The sequence below is a fragment of the Ambystoma mexicanum genome, chromosome 8 (assembly GCF_040938575.1).
Source record: "Ambystoma mexicanum isolate Mex_15411 chromosome 8, UKY_AmexF1_1, whole genome shotgun sequence".
Taxonomy (NCBI): domain Eukaryota; kingdom Metazoa; phylum Chordata; class Amphibia; order Caudata; family Ambystomatidae; genus Ambystoma; species Ambystoma mexicanum.
Genome location: NC_090929.1, coordinates 1,368,143,177 through 1,368,158,721, shown reverse-complemented (window position 1 = coordinate 1,368,158,721; position 15,545 = coordinate 1,368,143,177). Strand labels below are relative to the sequence as shown.

At 42.9% G+C, this 15,545-nt stretch overlaps 1 protein-coding gene across 2 annotated transcripts in view; it reads left to right on the top strand.

The window, feature by feature from the left end:
- Positions 1-15,545, top strand: part of DOCK1 (dedicator of cytokinesis 1) — a 2,312,292-nt gene that overhangs the window by 308,229 nt on the left and 1,988,518 nt on the right. For both annotated transcript variants that reach the window (XM_069611483.1, XM_069611484.1), the window contains exon 12: positions 8,942-9,021. In XM_069611483.1, coding sequence (XP_069467584.1) covers positions 8,942-9,021 — 80 coding nt within the window. The remainder of the gene's footprint in view (positions 1-8,941; positions 9,022-15,545) is intronic.

The following is a 15,545-nucleotide window of genomic DNA, read 5'->3' as shown; positions in this document are numbered from 1 at the left end:
CATGCCCATTCATATCCCCATTGTGCTTCAGCAAAACCAAGCATGACCCCTGAATGACGGTCTCTGTCAAACCAAATCTGAGAAAAATTAACAAAGAAACTTCATTTTCCACCGCATGGGAAAAAGCTTCACTTTTATGTTACAAAGTATCAAGGACCAGTAATTCAAAGGAACTCCAGCTTTGGGCTATGTCAGTTTCAGGGCATAGGTGGTTCAAATGAACTACTGCCTAAAAGAAAATAACTATAGCTGAAAAACAGTGTGGGAATCCAGATGGAAAGTCAAAAACCAAATTTGAAAGCAAAGTGTTAGCAGCTTGCACCACATGTGTAAAAATGAGCTTTGCAAACTAAAGGAGAAAAATGCTTGTTTGAGAGTCCTAGGTTGAACAAAAACTTCTTCTTGCCTAGCAATGTGAAAGGGGATTGTACTGTGAAAATACAATGTATGACATAGTTTCATTCAGCAGGTTTTCTTCCAATTCAGAACAAAAATAAATGGAATTAAATCAAACTTCAGTGGCTGTATGGGGGGAGGAATCAGCCCAAGACAGGTTTCTGCTGAGAGGATGACGGAAACAAAAGAGGCCCTCTCAGTAGATATGAACACCACAGTGATAATTACTAGTTTGGACAGAATCTAGTCTGGGCTGAACCCTCTGACAATGGAACTTCCAGGACACAGACGTGCGAAGTTGAGAAGGGGCAATAAACCTTCAATCAAGCTGGGAAAACCCCATCCTCCCTCTGAGGGAAGTGACAGCTGGTGGCAGCTGAAAAGAAAAGAAATGGACCAGTGTAGGACAAAGGATACCCATTTGTTTCAAAAGACTATTTTATTAGAATCTTTGAAGACGGTTATCTTTGCAACAGGACTTTGCAAAAATGTAAACATTTTGTAGTTTAAATGTGATTTTGGCAGCTTTCAAATAAGAGGTATTGGCTGTCAATAGCATGTATGGGACACGAACGCCAAAAGAATGTGAATCATGGGGAAAGGACACACGATGGAATGTTAAAAATTAACAGAAATAATTTAATAAGTCCAAAACTCCACAGCCCTTTGTTTTCCTCCTTGCCTGAATGGGGCCAAATCCCAGTTTGGGGGGGGGGTGCTGGCTGTCCTGATTGGACAACCAGACCGTCCCTTCTTTTAAAAGGGAGGGAGAGAATGCAGAGGTTGTGCTATAGATCCTGTTAAATACTGCAAACCTGGAAGCTGAAGACTAGTCACCCACTGGAAACTAAGCCGAAGAGGAGGATGAAGGAAAAGCGACTGTGTAACCGGAGCCTGTTGTAGCTCTTCGTTCCAATCGACCTAGGGACTCCGAAAATCGACTACCCCAACCTCGAGCCTGTTGACACCCACTACACTCAAGAAGACCTTGATTTTGAGCCATCACACACATTGCTGCGACCTTGAGTTGCTGCAATACCCCAATACCCTGGGACCTCGAGTCACTGTGCGGTGCACAATCTTCTGAATTCCGATTCTCGCAGAAACTTCCTGGGCATCCTGGTGGATCTCCAGAGACATGAATCGAGTCTGAAAAGTCCCCTCAATAGAGTGCTGGACCTTTGTAACAACAAGAATTCAACCATGATTTTCTGTCTTCTGTGCTCCTTGGAAAAGCGCCAAATCCGCAGAACCACAATCAGCCGTGAGGAAAACCTTTCCTACAGCCTGCTTCATCGATCCCTGCTGCAAAGTTCCTTCTGTGGTTTTGTTTTCAGTCACCACCACAAGGAATCCAGTGACCGGGTATTTGGCTGCAGACCCTGAAGTCCTCCTGCTGAAAAATCTTCAATGCTGAGATACTGTGTTGGCTTGGGTATGTACTTACCTTAAGTCTCTTAGGATTTCTGTGTAGCTCTGGGGTGTTTTCTGTGATGGGGAAGGCCTCTCATCCAGTGTTCCCAGTCCAACTGCTAGAATCCTGCTATGGTGCCTTCTGTGCAGCCTCTAAACCCTGTTCTAACTCTAAAGTAAAGCGCTCACCTGTTTGCCCAGTCTTCCTAACAAACTCTGACTTTTGCTACTTAAGACCCTATCCTGATACTGCCTGTTAGAGACTAGATCCTAGTGACCCCCCTTCTGCCACTGAGAACACTCATGCTCCAAGAATAAGGGAAATACTTTTATGGGATTGGGCCTTTTGCCTAGAAAAGAACATAAGTGTTTAAAAGTGACTTACTTGTAAAAGAGTTGATTAGCAGCTGTAACTCTAAGAGTGAACAGTTACAAAAGATCTTACTTACCTTGGATGTGCGATACACTATTCTTAACCTCTTTCTTTCCTTAGAAAATGTTTTGCCATTCTAATAGATAGTAGATGTGAAGGTGATTAGGTTGTGCCTCTTCCCAAAAGTAATGTTGGTTTCACCAGATTATTTCTGCATGGTAATTGTAGGAGTGTCCTCCAACTGTTGGTATCACCAGATTAGTCCTGTTAGGATAATTGTATGAGTGTCTCCCCAACTGGGTCTTGCTTCCCCTGACATGATGTTAGCCTGTCCAGAATATGTCTGTATTGGGTTGTTGCCTACCTCGAATAACTTTGAGTCATTCAGTAAAGTTTAACATTAGGGTTTACTTCCCCTGTGCTATCTAACCCTGAGTCTCTGGTTCCAACTGTCCCTTATAAGTCCTACATCAGTCACTTGTATAGTTGGGAATGATCTAACCTGGACTCCTTTTGAGATTAAAAAAAAAGTATATGGGTTTTACTTACCTTGAGTTAGCTGTGTGCAATCCATAAATAAGTTACTAGAGCTACTGCTTATCTCAATCTGTGTTTCACTGATCTCAAAAGCACCTGCAATTGAATATTGCATCCTTAGGTTTGACAGGTGCAGGGTAGTGATGCAGTTGTGACACTACCCTGCACCTGTCAAAATTCAATGATTGTTGTGTGCACTTTCTGTTTTGTGTAACAGCGGGTTCTTATACCCCCTCGATATATGAGGAAACATGTATCTAAATGTAGTGCTGACCTCTATATTCCAGAGGCCTACACCTATTTGTGTCACCACTGCATAACCAACCCTGTTCGTGTCTTTCAACTATCTTCCGTGCTTATCGGAAGAAATGTAAAGTAAATTGTGGAGTTACTTACTACTTCCTGTGTGAGTACATAATAAACATTCACACTTAGCACTTCTGTGCCTCTGTTTTGGATCTCCTCATCCTCCTCATCCTGATTATTTTGTTTATGAAACGTATACCCACCTGGGTAAATCGGGACCTAGCCAGGTGCCCTAAGATTTAAATATATTGAGAGCTGTACTACAAACTTAAATTTCTAAATATTGAGCAATGCTACAATGATATTTCTAATATGATTCAGCCTTTTGTATCTTGTACGGTACCCCAATTCGACAAAGGCATAGCTACAGTGCAGGCTATTCCTGGTTTGACCAGGAATCGAGGTCCTTTAAGTCCCGTTTATGCTCTGAGTTTAAGATTAGAAATAGCACCAATATAGCCTTCGTTCAGGCCACTTGTTCTGAAAAGATGTCTCTTATTTCTCAAAAAAAGCTGATTTGAATAAGAAGAATTGGGCTGAGACCATATGCGTAGCATCGGACAAAGACTCCAGGACATTCTGGATCCTAGAATCCAAGCATAATGCTGCTGGCAGTCCATCACACTCTATATTCTCTATTTATGGCCCTAAGTGGGCAAAGCGCTTCTGCAACCTACATTATGAAACCTCAGCCCAAGTAATAGTAACACACCAACTTTAGTTACTATTATTGGTACTGATCTAAAAAGATGTGGCTTGGAGTTTAACCTTTCAGAGGTCATCAACGCAATAGCAAAAAAAGGACTGCGGGAAAGCCTTGGAACCAGATTTAATGCTCGGTGACCTGAAAAGGAATTGGCCGTTATACTTTGGTCCATTGATAACATCCTTCTTCATTGTTTTAAACACTGCAAAGTCTGTCATGGCGTGTAAGGTTAGCTTTTATAAAGTCCACTTGAGGTAAGACTTCATAAAACTATCCCTAAGTCTACAGGTCCCCAATTCTTAGTCTATGTCTGTACTAACCAAGAGATCCTGGTAGAATGGCAGAGCAGCCAAGCTTATCCTAGGTGCAAGCTGCGAGCTGTAGGTAAGTATACTGAACCCAGTAAAAAGAATAGTCCAAAGAAATTCTTGCACAGTAAATGTTATATTAAAAATATACGTGTATTCTTATTTACACAAAGGAAGATAGATACATACTTCTTCACTTAACCCACACACACACGGGAATTCTAAATAATACTTTTCAAAGGTGATTATTTCAATAGTAGTTGCTTGCGGTTACAATTGCTCCAGCATTTTGCACTAACGACAGTTCTACCCTATTATCACACTTGCATAGATTGACAGATATTCCATAATTTTGTTGAATTAGCAAAACTACATTAGCTATAGTCTTTTGGAAGTAAAAAGGTTGGTTTTACACACAACAGCACTTCTTAACAATCTAGTGACACTTTCGGAACTTCTACCGCTTCCTAAATCCAATCACCAACTATAGAGAAAAGTCAGTGTAGGAGTGGACCCAAAGTCTTACGAAGTAACAGAATAAGCAAAAGTTCTTTGGGATACTTTCAGTCCTTAGAAAAAGATACTCAGCAATATAACACAAGTTAGTCGGACCCTGTGAAGGACGCCCTAAAAGCCTCAAGCTGATGAGCCTGGACCAGAGATATGGGTGGACACCCAAACACCTATTCCTGCACTCGAGTCGCACAGGAGCGACTCTTCAACTCAAGATAAGTTCTACCTTTAGTCCCACAGTACCTTAGGTTAGAAGAAGTAAATGCAGCTGGATTCTCCCCTGTGCAGCAGCAACGGGCCCGGTCTCCAGATTCCTTGGGCTGGCAATGAAAGGACGACCTCAGAAGGGAATATCACAGCAGCAGTCGCGAGAGAGGACCCTCGGCATGGATTTCTTCGGTCTCCTGTTTGTCTGCGGTTTCAGTGCCTTTTTATCCGCACCCAACAAAGGACGGTTATGGCCTGGTCGATCTTCTTCGATTCTGAAGTCCTGCACTGTGGTGAAGGTACTTGGATGAGGGGGATCATGATTCTGGCGGTCCAACTGGAGCTCACCAAAGTTCTGGGCAGATTTGTCCACGACAAGATGTTGCACTGTAAATGGGTCAGCGGTTTCCAGGTATTCATGGTCTGAAGCCCTGGAGAGATAGAGCACCTCGGGAGATAGCTCAATGTGTAGTTCATCTTGAGGCTAGTTGATCCCACTAGCCAAAGGGAGTAAGTCCTCTTCAGAGCTCCTCTGTCGAGTAGAACAAAGTGTCTGGACAGCAGTGGTCGCTTCACGGTTACTGAAAGGGTCTGCGGGCATCTCTGGTCGTCTTTAGTTTCGAATCCTCTGTTCCAGTGGTCAACTTGCATTCTGCCTCAGGAACCTCACTTTTTATTCAGTTTTCCCACTCATTTCTCTGCAAACTCTCTCAGCATTTTACAGAAAGGGGCGGGTGCCAGTCCAATCAGGACAGCCAGCCCCCCAGTGGGAACTGTTTCCATTCAGGCACTATAGGAGACAAAGGGCAGGGGAGTGTGTTAGGGAGAATTCTAATTTCCATGCTAATTCCCTTCAAAAGACCCCCAGCTCTTTTGCTGGACTTTGGTACTTTTTTTTATTTTTAACCTGGAGTAAGTTAGACCTTTTTTCTCACTCCCTCATGTGTTTGGACCTAAATTGGATTATATTTTTCCACTGTTTTGGAGTCTGACAAACTCCATAGGCATTTACTTTTTGTATGGTGACACACAGCACCTTTAGTGCAGTTTCACAGAGAAATCATTTTTTTCTCATAAGGTGTAATACATTTCCCTGTGTGAACTACTGTTCCCAAGACTAGTAAAGTGAAATTGACTTTACTTACCTTTTCCCTTAGTAGGCCCAGCACACACCATCTTATGTGGAGTGCTGAGGGGTTAAATATTAGCCCCTTATCCTACTCTCTCATGTAAACATTTTTATGTTACCTTCACTACTGGTGACAGTGGTTTTATTTTCCTACCATTGTGCTTTTCTACCGCAGGCTTAATCCTCAGCTGCAGTATAGCACCCATGGGAGACCATTTTTGTCAAAATGGCCTCGGTCGTCTTTTTTCACCATTTTCTGTTTGTGAGGTCTTTCTTGGGTGTTACTCTGCATGCCAAGCCAGGTTTTAGCACTTTGTTGATTTTGCCGTTGGCAAGCTTCGGTCCTGAAACCCGCCTCTGACTCCAGTGTGTCTGGAAAGACAGGATGTGAGGGAGGTTCCCGAAACTCCCCTTTTCTTTGTCTCTAGGAATGCCTGAATGCAACCAGTCCTGATTGGCTGGCTGTCCTTTTGTGTGATTGACAGCATAGGCTGTGCATGAATGGGAGAAACCTGCTTAAAAGGCAAGGATTTTGGGCCTAGCGGCAGAGTCGAGGACTGGGTGAAGCCCTGCTGCTGTGCTGAAACTCCTTTTTCTGATCGACCAGAGAAACTCTGGAAGGGACGACTTCTTCCCTTGGGTTAGTGGGACCAACTAACCCCGAGACGAACACCACTGGACCATCTTCCTTGATGGGCTGTACTTCTTAGCTGCTGCAAGAACCAAGTTCCGGGGGTCGAGAAATCCATAGGTGAGTGCAATGTCTGCAATCCAGCAAGAAGCTCCAGGAGTCTCCTAAGGACCCACCAGAAGCAGGATGACCAGAGCTCGAGTCCCCTCACCAGAGTTCAGGACTCAAGGAGTGAAGGAAGCCCAACCGGTAGCCAAGATCCGCAGTGGTGCTGTTTACCGCGCGCTGAAATCGCAAAGTGCAGCTGATCTGAAAAGAGCCCATAGCTGCGGACTACCTCCAAATTGCTGCCACAGGAGTCCTCCAGACGTCCTCCCTCTTGTCTCCATGACTGAGACTCAGGAACCCAGGATCTGCATAGTGCAACAGGACAGAATCCAGCTGGATCACTCTTCTTCAAACCAGAAGTACCTTTTTGGGTACTTACCTTAGTGTCTTTTTGAACAGTGCTCGTCAGTTGAGACTTGCATTGGCTTACCTTAGAGTTGATTCCAACTCTGCTTTTCACAGGCGTGACAGCTTGTGACCCTACCAGTGATTTCTACCAAACGATCTAACATTGTGCAAGACTTTTATTATCTAAGAAGTGCCTCAGCTCCATAGACTGTGCTCCAATTGTCTTTGTCTGTCCTGGCCCCCTGCAGACTCTTCTTCTAGTCCACTGACTTTGATATTTCTGTCCCTCATAGGTGGAAACTTGTTTTCGACTGTTATTGCTGGGAAAGGCCTGTCTAAACTTCATTGGAAGATTTAAGTATACTCACATGCCCCAAGAACCTGTTTAACCTTTTTCCTTCTTTTACCCTTTCCTTTATGCAACCTCAGAATCTGCAAAGTAGAACTGGTGATATATAAATGCCTTTACTGTCCTTGTGAATGAAGTCTCCTTTGGGCGTAGGACGTGTGTAAAGAGTATACATTAACTCATGCTGTTTCTGGAAAAGTATATTTGATTTACATATCTTGCCCTTTTTAAAGAACGCTTATTTAAAAATGTATGTTAAATAAATAACCATTTATAACTGAAACCTTGAGTGTAAATGTTACTTGGCTACTTTTATTTGTGAATTTCATTGCTACAGCTCTGCAGCTCACATTTACCCCTCTTGAGATAGGCCTGGCTGCTCAGGCACACTGCCAACTTGTGTAGTAGACGTATACCAAAAGGTGGGTTACCTAATACCAAGCAGATACGTGTTGTGTAGTCTCACACAGTGTTACTACATCCATTCTTACCTAACGCCCTGTGAGAAGCATAATGCTGCAGATATACTCTGTTTCTTCTATTTGAAATAGTGAATTGTACTTTAGTTGCTGTAGGCCACCGTCAAAGAAATGTACCCCTCTGAAGAAAAAAAACGTTAGAGTTGTGTGAACAACAATTGTACAGCGGCTGCGTGTGACGAAGTGGATGTAACTTCAGTGCCTCTTGGTATAATTACTGTGTCCTGGGAAATGTGCAGTGGCGAGAAAATTGCTTTGAGTGAAGTGCATGTTAGTGCAGATATGTTGGCTCTCAAAAATAAAGGTAGGTCCTACTGGGGCGATTTAGTAATTGTGTCTGCACCAGAACCCGATATCTCCATGGATTACTTTTAGAGTACAAACGTGCCTATGAAAGGGAGGTTTTTGAGCATGTTTTTAACCATATAGGTAATAACATTTACCTAAAAACAATAGAAATGTATTGCTGTATCTTACCATCTGCCCCCAAATAAAATACTGTACGCATCAAGTCGGATGCAGTTATTGCATTATCTTAGATCTTGAAAATTGAGGAATAGATCTTTATTGATCTGGTCTAAATCATGCATAGAGTAGGGCTGCAGATTATGGAAGTACATTTCCTCTCAGGTTGCACAATGAAACATCATGGCTTGCATTACATTTCCATATATATTTATAGCAAACAAATCCACCATAGAAGTTCAGTGGTATGTAGGTGTTTAAAATGAGTTGCAATTCCAAAGGTTTCAATGCCAAGACAATTTTCGGTTACCCATTTCTCCTGTTATTCAACACAAGGGTGAACAATGACGTTTATTTCATATCCAGTTAATTGGACAGAATTTTGAGGAATGTTAGAAAGTTTGCTATTTTTCTGTCATGCAAATCATAATTTTCCCAGTATTAACATTCTTCCTGTGTCTTTCTTGTCACCTTTTCTGTCCGCTGTCATTTGTTTACTAATTACTCTTTGTCACGATATGTGAAATGATCGTCTGTGCACCCTCGTCGTTATTTCTGGTTTTCTGTCCCCCATGTCTCCCCTGTGATGTTGGTGGTTATGTACGTAATCCAGGCTTGCATTGGATGAAATCATTTGACAAAAGCAGCTGAATATATCCTGTTTTTCACCCAGGGTTGCAGGAGAGAATGATTTCCTGCAAACTGTTATAAATAAGGCGATTGCTGCTAAAGAATTTAACAACAAAGGACAAGGTAAGTGGGAAACACTTTGATTCATTGCACGTGGAACTAACTATATGAAGGATCTGGTTTGGTGACAGATAGTTTTATGCTGTTTCTGACTTTTGAGAAAATCTGTTTTCGCCAATGGTTGTTGGACCGGAGAAGTAAGAACAGGTGATTCACTTTGCAGTGTGAGCAGCTGCCTCTGGATATCTGAGAAAGAGACTACACTACTGCAGTTTCATGGTGACCACTTAAATTCTTGGAATAAATGAAACCCAATAGATAGTTCACAAAATAATCCCTTAAGGCACTAGATAGTGTGGGAATGAGCCCTCATACAGAAGAAGTTTGCGAGAATGCCAGAGAGTCAATACACCTTTGATATGATATGTTATGGCATTTGTAACACACCTATACACACGTGTTTCAGGAATATAACTCCCAAATCGAATGAGAAAAAACAGCTCCAAAGGAGAGTGAAATGCACTTTATCAGAAAAGCAAGTTTAACTGTATGTAAAAGGCTGGAAGGGGTTAGTCATCTTAGTGAAGCTGAAAACTAACAGTTGCTTTCTGTGCCCAACAAAGTTGCACCTTTTATACACACTGAAACAACTTACATAATTGCACATGTTCTGTTAAAATTCATCCCACAAAAATCCACTTGGCTTACCCTAATACAAAGAAATCTAATGCCTCTGCAGTCCCTTACCCTATTAGACTCATTGTAATCAGTCATGACATCTAAAATATAATTGGTTTATTAACTCCAAACAATTCAACAGTTAACTTGCCCATTGTGAGAGAACCTATTAACCTAGTATGTGATGTGCAAGGCTTTTCATAAATACTTCAAAAACCGTGAGGAGGGGGAAGAGACCATAATTTCTTTGAACCAGCAGTAAAATTCTATCACACCAAATGCGCTGGTGCCTCATATTATTTCTTCCTACGTTCCTTCATGTCACCTTAATTGCAACTACCATCTCAGATCGTACAGCCTGCAGCACAAATCCTGCTTCTCTTTCTTGAGAACCCATAAAACACTTGATAAGCTCTGCCTTTAAAGCACCCCTTGCATGTGTTTTATTAACTAACCCCCAATTGAACCAACCATGTAACAAGCAGCTTATGTGCTCTCAGTAAGATTGCCCCTTGTATCTACAAATCCGATCCAGCCATAAAACCCAACCAGATGGCCTTTCATTCCATTCTCGCCTTCAGCCCTTTGTGATGCTATCACAAGCTGCCCAAATGCGGTTCACTACCTACCCCCTTCATCCACGACCTTGGTCACCAAGCTCTCCAATCCAGGTAAAAACTATTCCTGCATCCCAAAGACTCAGCAGTTCACGTAAACCCCAACTACGTGAAAACTTTACTCTGTGATGTCTCCATGTACCCACAATGTACCCGATGTCCTAAAATGTGCCTGCAATTTAAACCATTGTCGAATCCCCACATGTACACTGTTCAATATGTATTTCCCCTCAGTTAAACATGCTTCTAAGTGCGCTACAAGTTGTACATCACACAATAACATTGTATCCATGCTACTGTTAATTATGCTTCTTCATTTTGCAAATATAAAATGTATCCAAAATGACACTAACAATTATTCCAATTAATTTAACTACACAAAAACACATATTTAATTGCAACATTGCATATAATCCAGCTGCATTATGACCTAGTACAACTTGTGTAACGTAAACCACTTTCCAGCATTGGGACCTCGACCTTCCATCCCAATAGATTGGTCATGAGGAGACCAAGCAAGAGGAGGCCCATGAATTTCAAAATCCTAGGACGATGAAGAAAGCTGGTGTGTTTCTGGAGGTGGCAGCAGATCCATGCTGGTCAGTAGGCAGAGTGCCACAGACAGAAACATTGGCAGTGAGAAATTTCTGAGATTCCAGAAACCACCGGAAAACAGGGCACAAACATACAGAGCAGAAGATGCTGGAGGGGAAGGTGTAGAATGCTGTATAACAGCCCCGAACACTGAATGGTGCAAGAAAGAGGCGAAGGAAGGGGAAGCCGACCATAGACATTGAGTACCCAAATGGGTCACAGATGAAAGGTATATCCAATACCATCTCACCTGCCTTGAAGGACGTCTTACCATCCACCGTGGGATGGAGCATGCTGCCTTTCTAACATGCAGCAGCAGACACTGAGTGTTTGCTAAAATGGCTGCCGCGTTGTGCGGTTTTCATCTGATCTGTATCTCTGCCAGACTGCCTGGAGGCACTCCTGAACTGAATAACATTAGCCCTTTAAGATGAGTAGCAATTACCCTGGAGATGGATGGGGATGCAGATTGTATTCATACATCAATAATTGAAACAACTCAGGTAGTTGGCAAAAAGGAGAACTGTTTTATTATCAATGATCTAAAACAGGGAGTACAGCGAACATCAACGAGTTTGCCGATCCTCTTACTCAACGAGTTTAATAAAAAACTGAGAATGTATATCAAAAACTCATCATTGATGTTGACCTACGTTACTACCAATGTCATCCTACGTGGCAAACTACAAAAACCTATGAGTAACTGTGATAGGCTCTTAGTGAACATCTAAGTATACGATCCATACTACCCTAAAAAGTATAAATATGTGATTGGTTAATTATCATTAGTTTAGGCAATTAAGCCCTCCCCTTAAACTGGTCACTATGAACATCACTAAATACATGACGTCCCATTAGCTACACAAACTATAGGCCCCTTAATTACACGGTCCCCTACAATTGGTTGGCATTCTAACCTTCATCAGTACTTTTCCACCCATGACTAGCAGCACGCAGGCTGGCCTTTCAGGTGCTGGTGAGCTCGTCTTAACCATTGCTTCCCACCAATTGGCATATTAATCCATCATCACCTCAGTGGTCTGCTTACTCAATTAGGCGTTGACGCTCGTCCTTGAGTTTGTTCTGCACTGTGGAGAATTCTGGGTCCTGAAGGCACGCTCTGCCCTCATGCATAGGTGTGAGCATCTTGCTAGTCTAACTTCATCCTTCCACATGACTGGAGACCATGCAATTGAGCTTTTACTGTCTTTAAAATACTACTTTTTAAAATACCTCTGACGTCTTCCTTGTTTTGCTCATGTCTTCTGAACAGGAGCTGTTCTTTCACACGATTTTGTATCCAATGTTCGTTCACTCTAGCCTGATAAGACCTTGGCTTCTTGGCTTGGCTTCATGGCTCATCCAACCTTGCCTTTTCGAGATTCACTTTATTTCAACTTTTGTTAGCTGCGACACACTAGAAATTAGGCCTTCTTTCAAGAGTCCAGCACTGCTACAATTCGTAGATCCCAAGATGTCACTTATCTTTGATACTTTATTGATGCCTTATAGAATATCTACATTCTCTAATCTCTGCATCTTTTCTATGTACGTCAGCTCAGCTCTGTGTGACGTCACCATTCGTCTTTGCCATTCATTTGCTCCGCTTCTTCAGGGTTTTCATTCAAATGGCCATCATATTTCCTTGTATGTAGGTACGGTTTTTCTCAATGTGAACCTTGCCTCCAGGATTCTCCTAGGCATCTGTGTACCCACTGGTACTGCACGGTTTTCACATCTGGACTCCCAACATATAGGCAATATGGGTGAGGTGGTTGAGGTAGTGGTACTTGGCTCCTCCTCTACACTCCATAAAACCGTGCAGACTGATTGGCTGTAGGCCCAGCAAATATTAAGGTCCGGCCAAGCCGCAAGGCGTAGCTGGGCCTGGTATCAAAGGGCCACTTCTAAGGGCCATTCCTGTCTTTTCCCCTCTTCTCGCCTGCCTGGAAGGATGTCTTACCATCCACCGTGGGATGGAGCATGCTGCCTTTCTAACATGCAGTAGCAGACACTGAGTGTTTCCTAAAATGGTCGCCATGTTGTGCGCCTTTCGTCCGACCTGTATCTCTGCCTGGCGGCACTCTGTAAGACCTTGCAGCCTGATTGGCTGTGGGCCCAGCAAATACTGAGGTCCAGCTAAGCCGTGATGCATAGCCAGGCCTGGTATCAAAGGGCCACTTTTAAAGGCCATTCCTGTCTTTTCCCTGTCATTGCCCAGGAGTTGCACTAGCAACATTTTCCCTCCCGATGATTGTTTAATCGCAATACCTTCACATCCGGATCTTTTCTGAGGTAAGATGTGCTCACACGTGATCACCAAACTATCTCTGAGCACCTACTCTGTCACCCCCGTCTGCACTCCACCTGTCCCCTGTGGGATGTTTTAACCCACTCTGCTCTGCCCTGCAGCATCACTGTGTGCTGGTGGCACCAGAATCATCAAAATGGCCGCGAAAACCCCATGCGCGCCAAATCCTAAGGAAATTGCGCTCTACCAAGCACAAAAAGATGGCTGCCAAATCTACCATGCATGGTGTCAGTGGTGGAATGGAGATAGCACTTCTAAAACATGTCATTGGGCTGCCCAACATGTAAAAATGGAGCACAGATCAAAAGCAGTGCTTGCTGAAAGAAATCCGAAATCTTGCAGTTAAATCTTTTCTTGTTTGCCGAAAATACAAGAAGCTGGTCCTAAACACCTGCAAACATCCAATCTTCTTGCGGGGTGTCACATTTTACTGAAGTCAAGAAAGAATTGTGGAATTGCAATATCCTGGAAAGCTGAATTGGTCACAAACATCCACAGGCATTTTGCCTGCCTGTGAAAGCTGATAAAATCTGGGCTAAAAGCCCGTTTTAAAACTGTAAACTTGTACCATTAGATCTAATGTCAAAAATCTAAGTGACCTGTCATCAAGAGTAACTAGGTTGCAACGATTTAAACTTCATGGTTTAGATCCTGGAATCAGTGTTCTAGATGTTTGTTTTAAAATTGCAAGTTTATTTTCAACAAAGACAAATGTAACAAAGTGACTTTTAAAGTAAGCCTGATTCAAGCCAAAACTACAAACAACTTCGCCCACTGGGCAAGGCACTTCCCTTCTGCTCTCTGGGCCAGGAACTCACATTCATGTGTTGATTAAGAGGGGAGAGGCACTGGGGCTGCTCTGGGAAGAGCACAATGAGCTTCCTCCCAGGCATGGAGATGCTAATCATGAAGGATTGTAAAGGGTCTCTTCCAGAAGGAAGTGGGCGGAGATTGCTGCTGAAACTGCAAGAAGGAAAAGGAGGTGGAGACAGACAATTGTGTTGATTCACAATGGACAAAAAGCAGATTTCTAATAAGACTGATAATTTACTGTGGACAATTGTAAAAAATATATAAACCCCGGACTTCTGAACCAAAATTTTTGCTGCACATTTGAAGAGGAGCCAGAACTCTGTGCTATGTTCTGGGACATAACTGTAGAAATTGTGGTTTTATACCAAATGTATTGATGTCAGAAGCATGAAACTTCACACGCAAATTTTGGACAAACGAGATATGGTGTCCCGGACAAAAAGTGCAAAATTCTATCAAATCCAGACCTAAAGACCTACAGAGACGGGGATTGGAGGAGCATTTCCTCCACAAACTGTGATCTAGACAGGTTATTGTTGTCAAGTTTGTAAAATTGGAAATATGTATATTATGAAAAGTACATTTCATGTTCAAAAACCAAGCGGAGGATTCCCTGACTCATAAAACCACATCATCATGGTGACACATTGTTTTCTCCTCCAATCAAGGGAGAGGGAAGATTCTAGCCTATAGCCAACCAAGGGGGCGTGCTTAGGATGATCCAGCATACACACCCCTTTGTCAAATGCATAAATAGAGACAGCTGAGGACTTTGACACACACATTCACCCACCAACTGATTTCTGGCGGAGCACTTTGCAAGAGAACTATTCATATTCCATATTCCAGACTCCATACTCCAGAAACTTGGCAAGCAGAAAGGCCCATTCTAAAGCTGAGCCATTCTCAGCTTGGGCTTAAAATTCCAGAAACCAGAATTTACCCAGACCTCTAAGGGGAACCAAAGAACAGCCTAGTAGCCGTGCTGTGGCCAGATAGCTGTGAACCAGAGCCATTGCAGATCCAGTCCAGTCCTACCATGCGTTGACCAGAGCGCCTTGCTGATTGCAGACCAGAGTGCCTTGCTGCCCAGTCCGGTGCACCCAGCAGAATTCCTGTCCAGAAATCTTGACTGACCTGAATCCCTGACGGTTCTGTCCAAAACTATATAGTGAGTATCCTTAGTATAGGACTGTCACTAGTTTATGTACTGTCCGTAATCATCCCTATCCAAACCCATCCTCTCTTATATCCAGAACTGCATTGTTGGAATCATTGTTGAACTGCCTGAACTCTCTATCTCATCCCTATTATCTCCTTCTGTACTAGTAGTGTTAAACCAATCTTGGCGCTGATATATATTTTTCTGAAGAAGGCGGGCGTCCCGGCAGGCAAAAACCTGATCCAGAGATGTCCTGGGCTGGTGGCTGTGCTGTCGTGTAGTTTGCTTCTTCATAGTCCATCCCTAGTGTAAAGAAATCCTGTTTGTCTTTTTAAAAGCGCATCCTTGTTTTACAATTTACCTCTATCTGAAAAAACGACCTCCATGAAAACGTCCATAACGTCTTCAATTT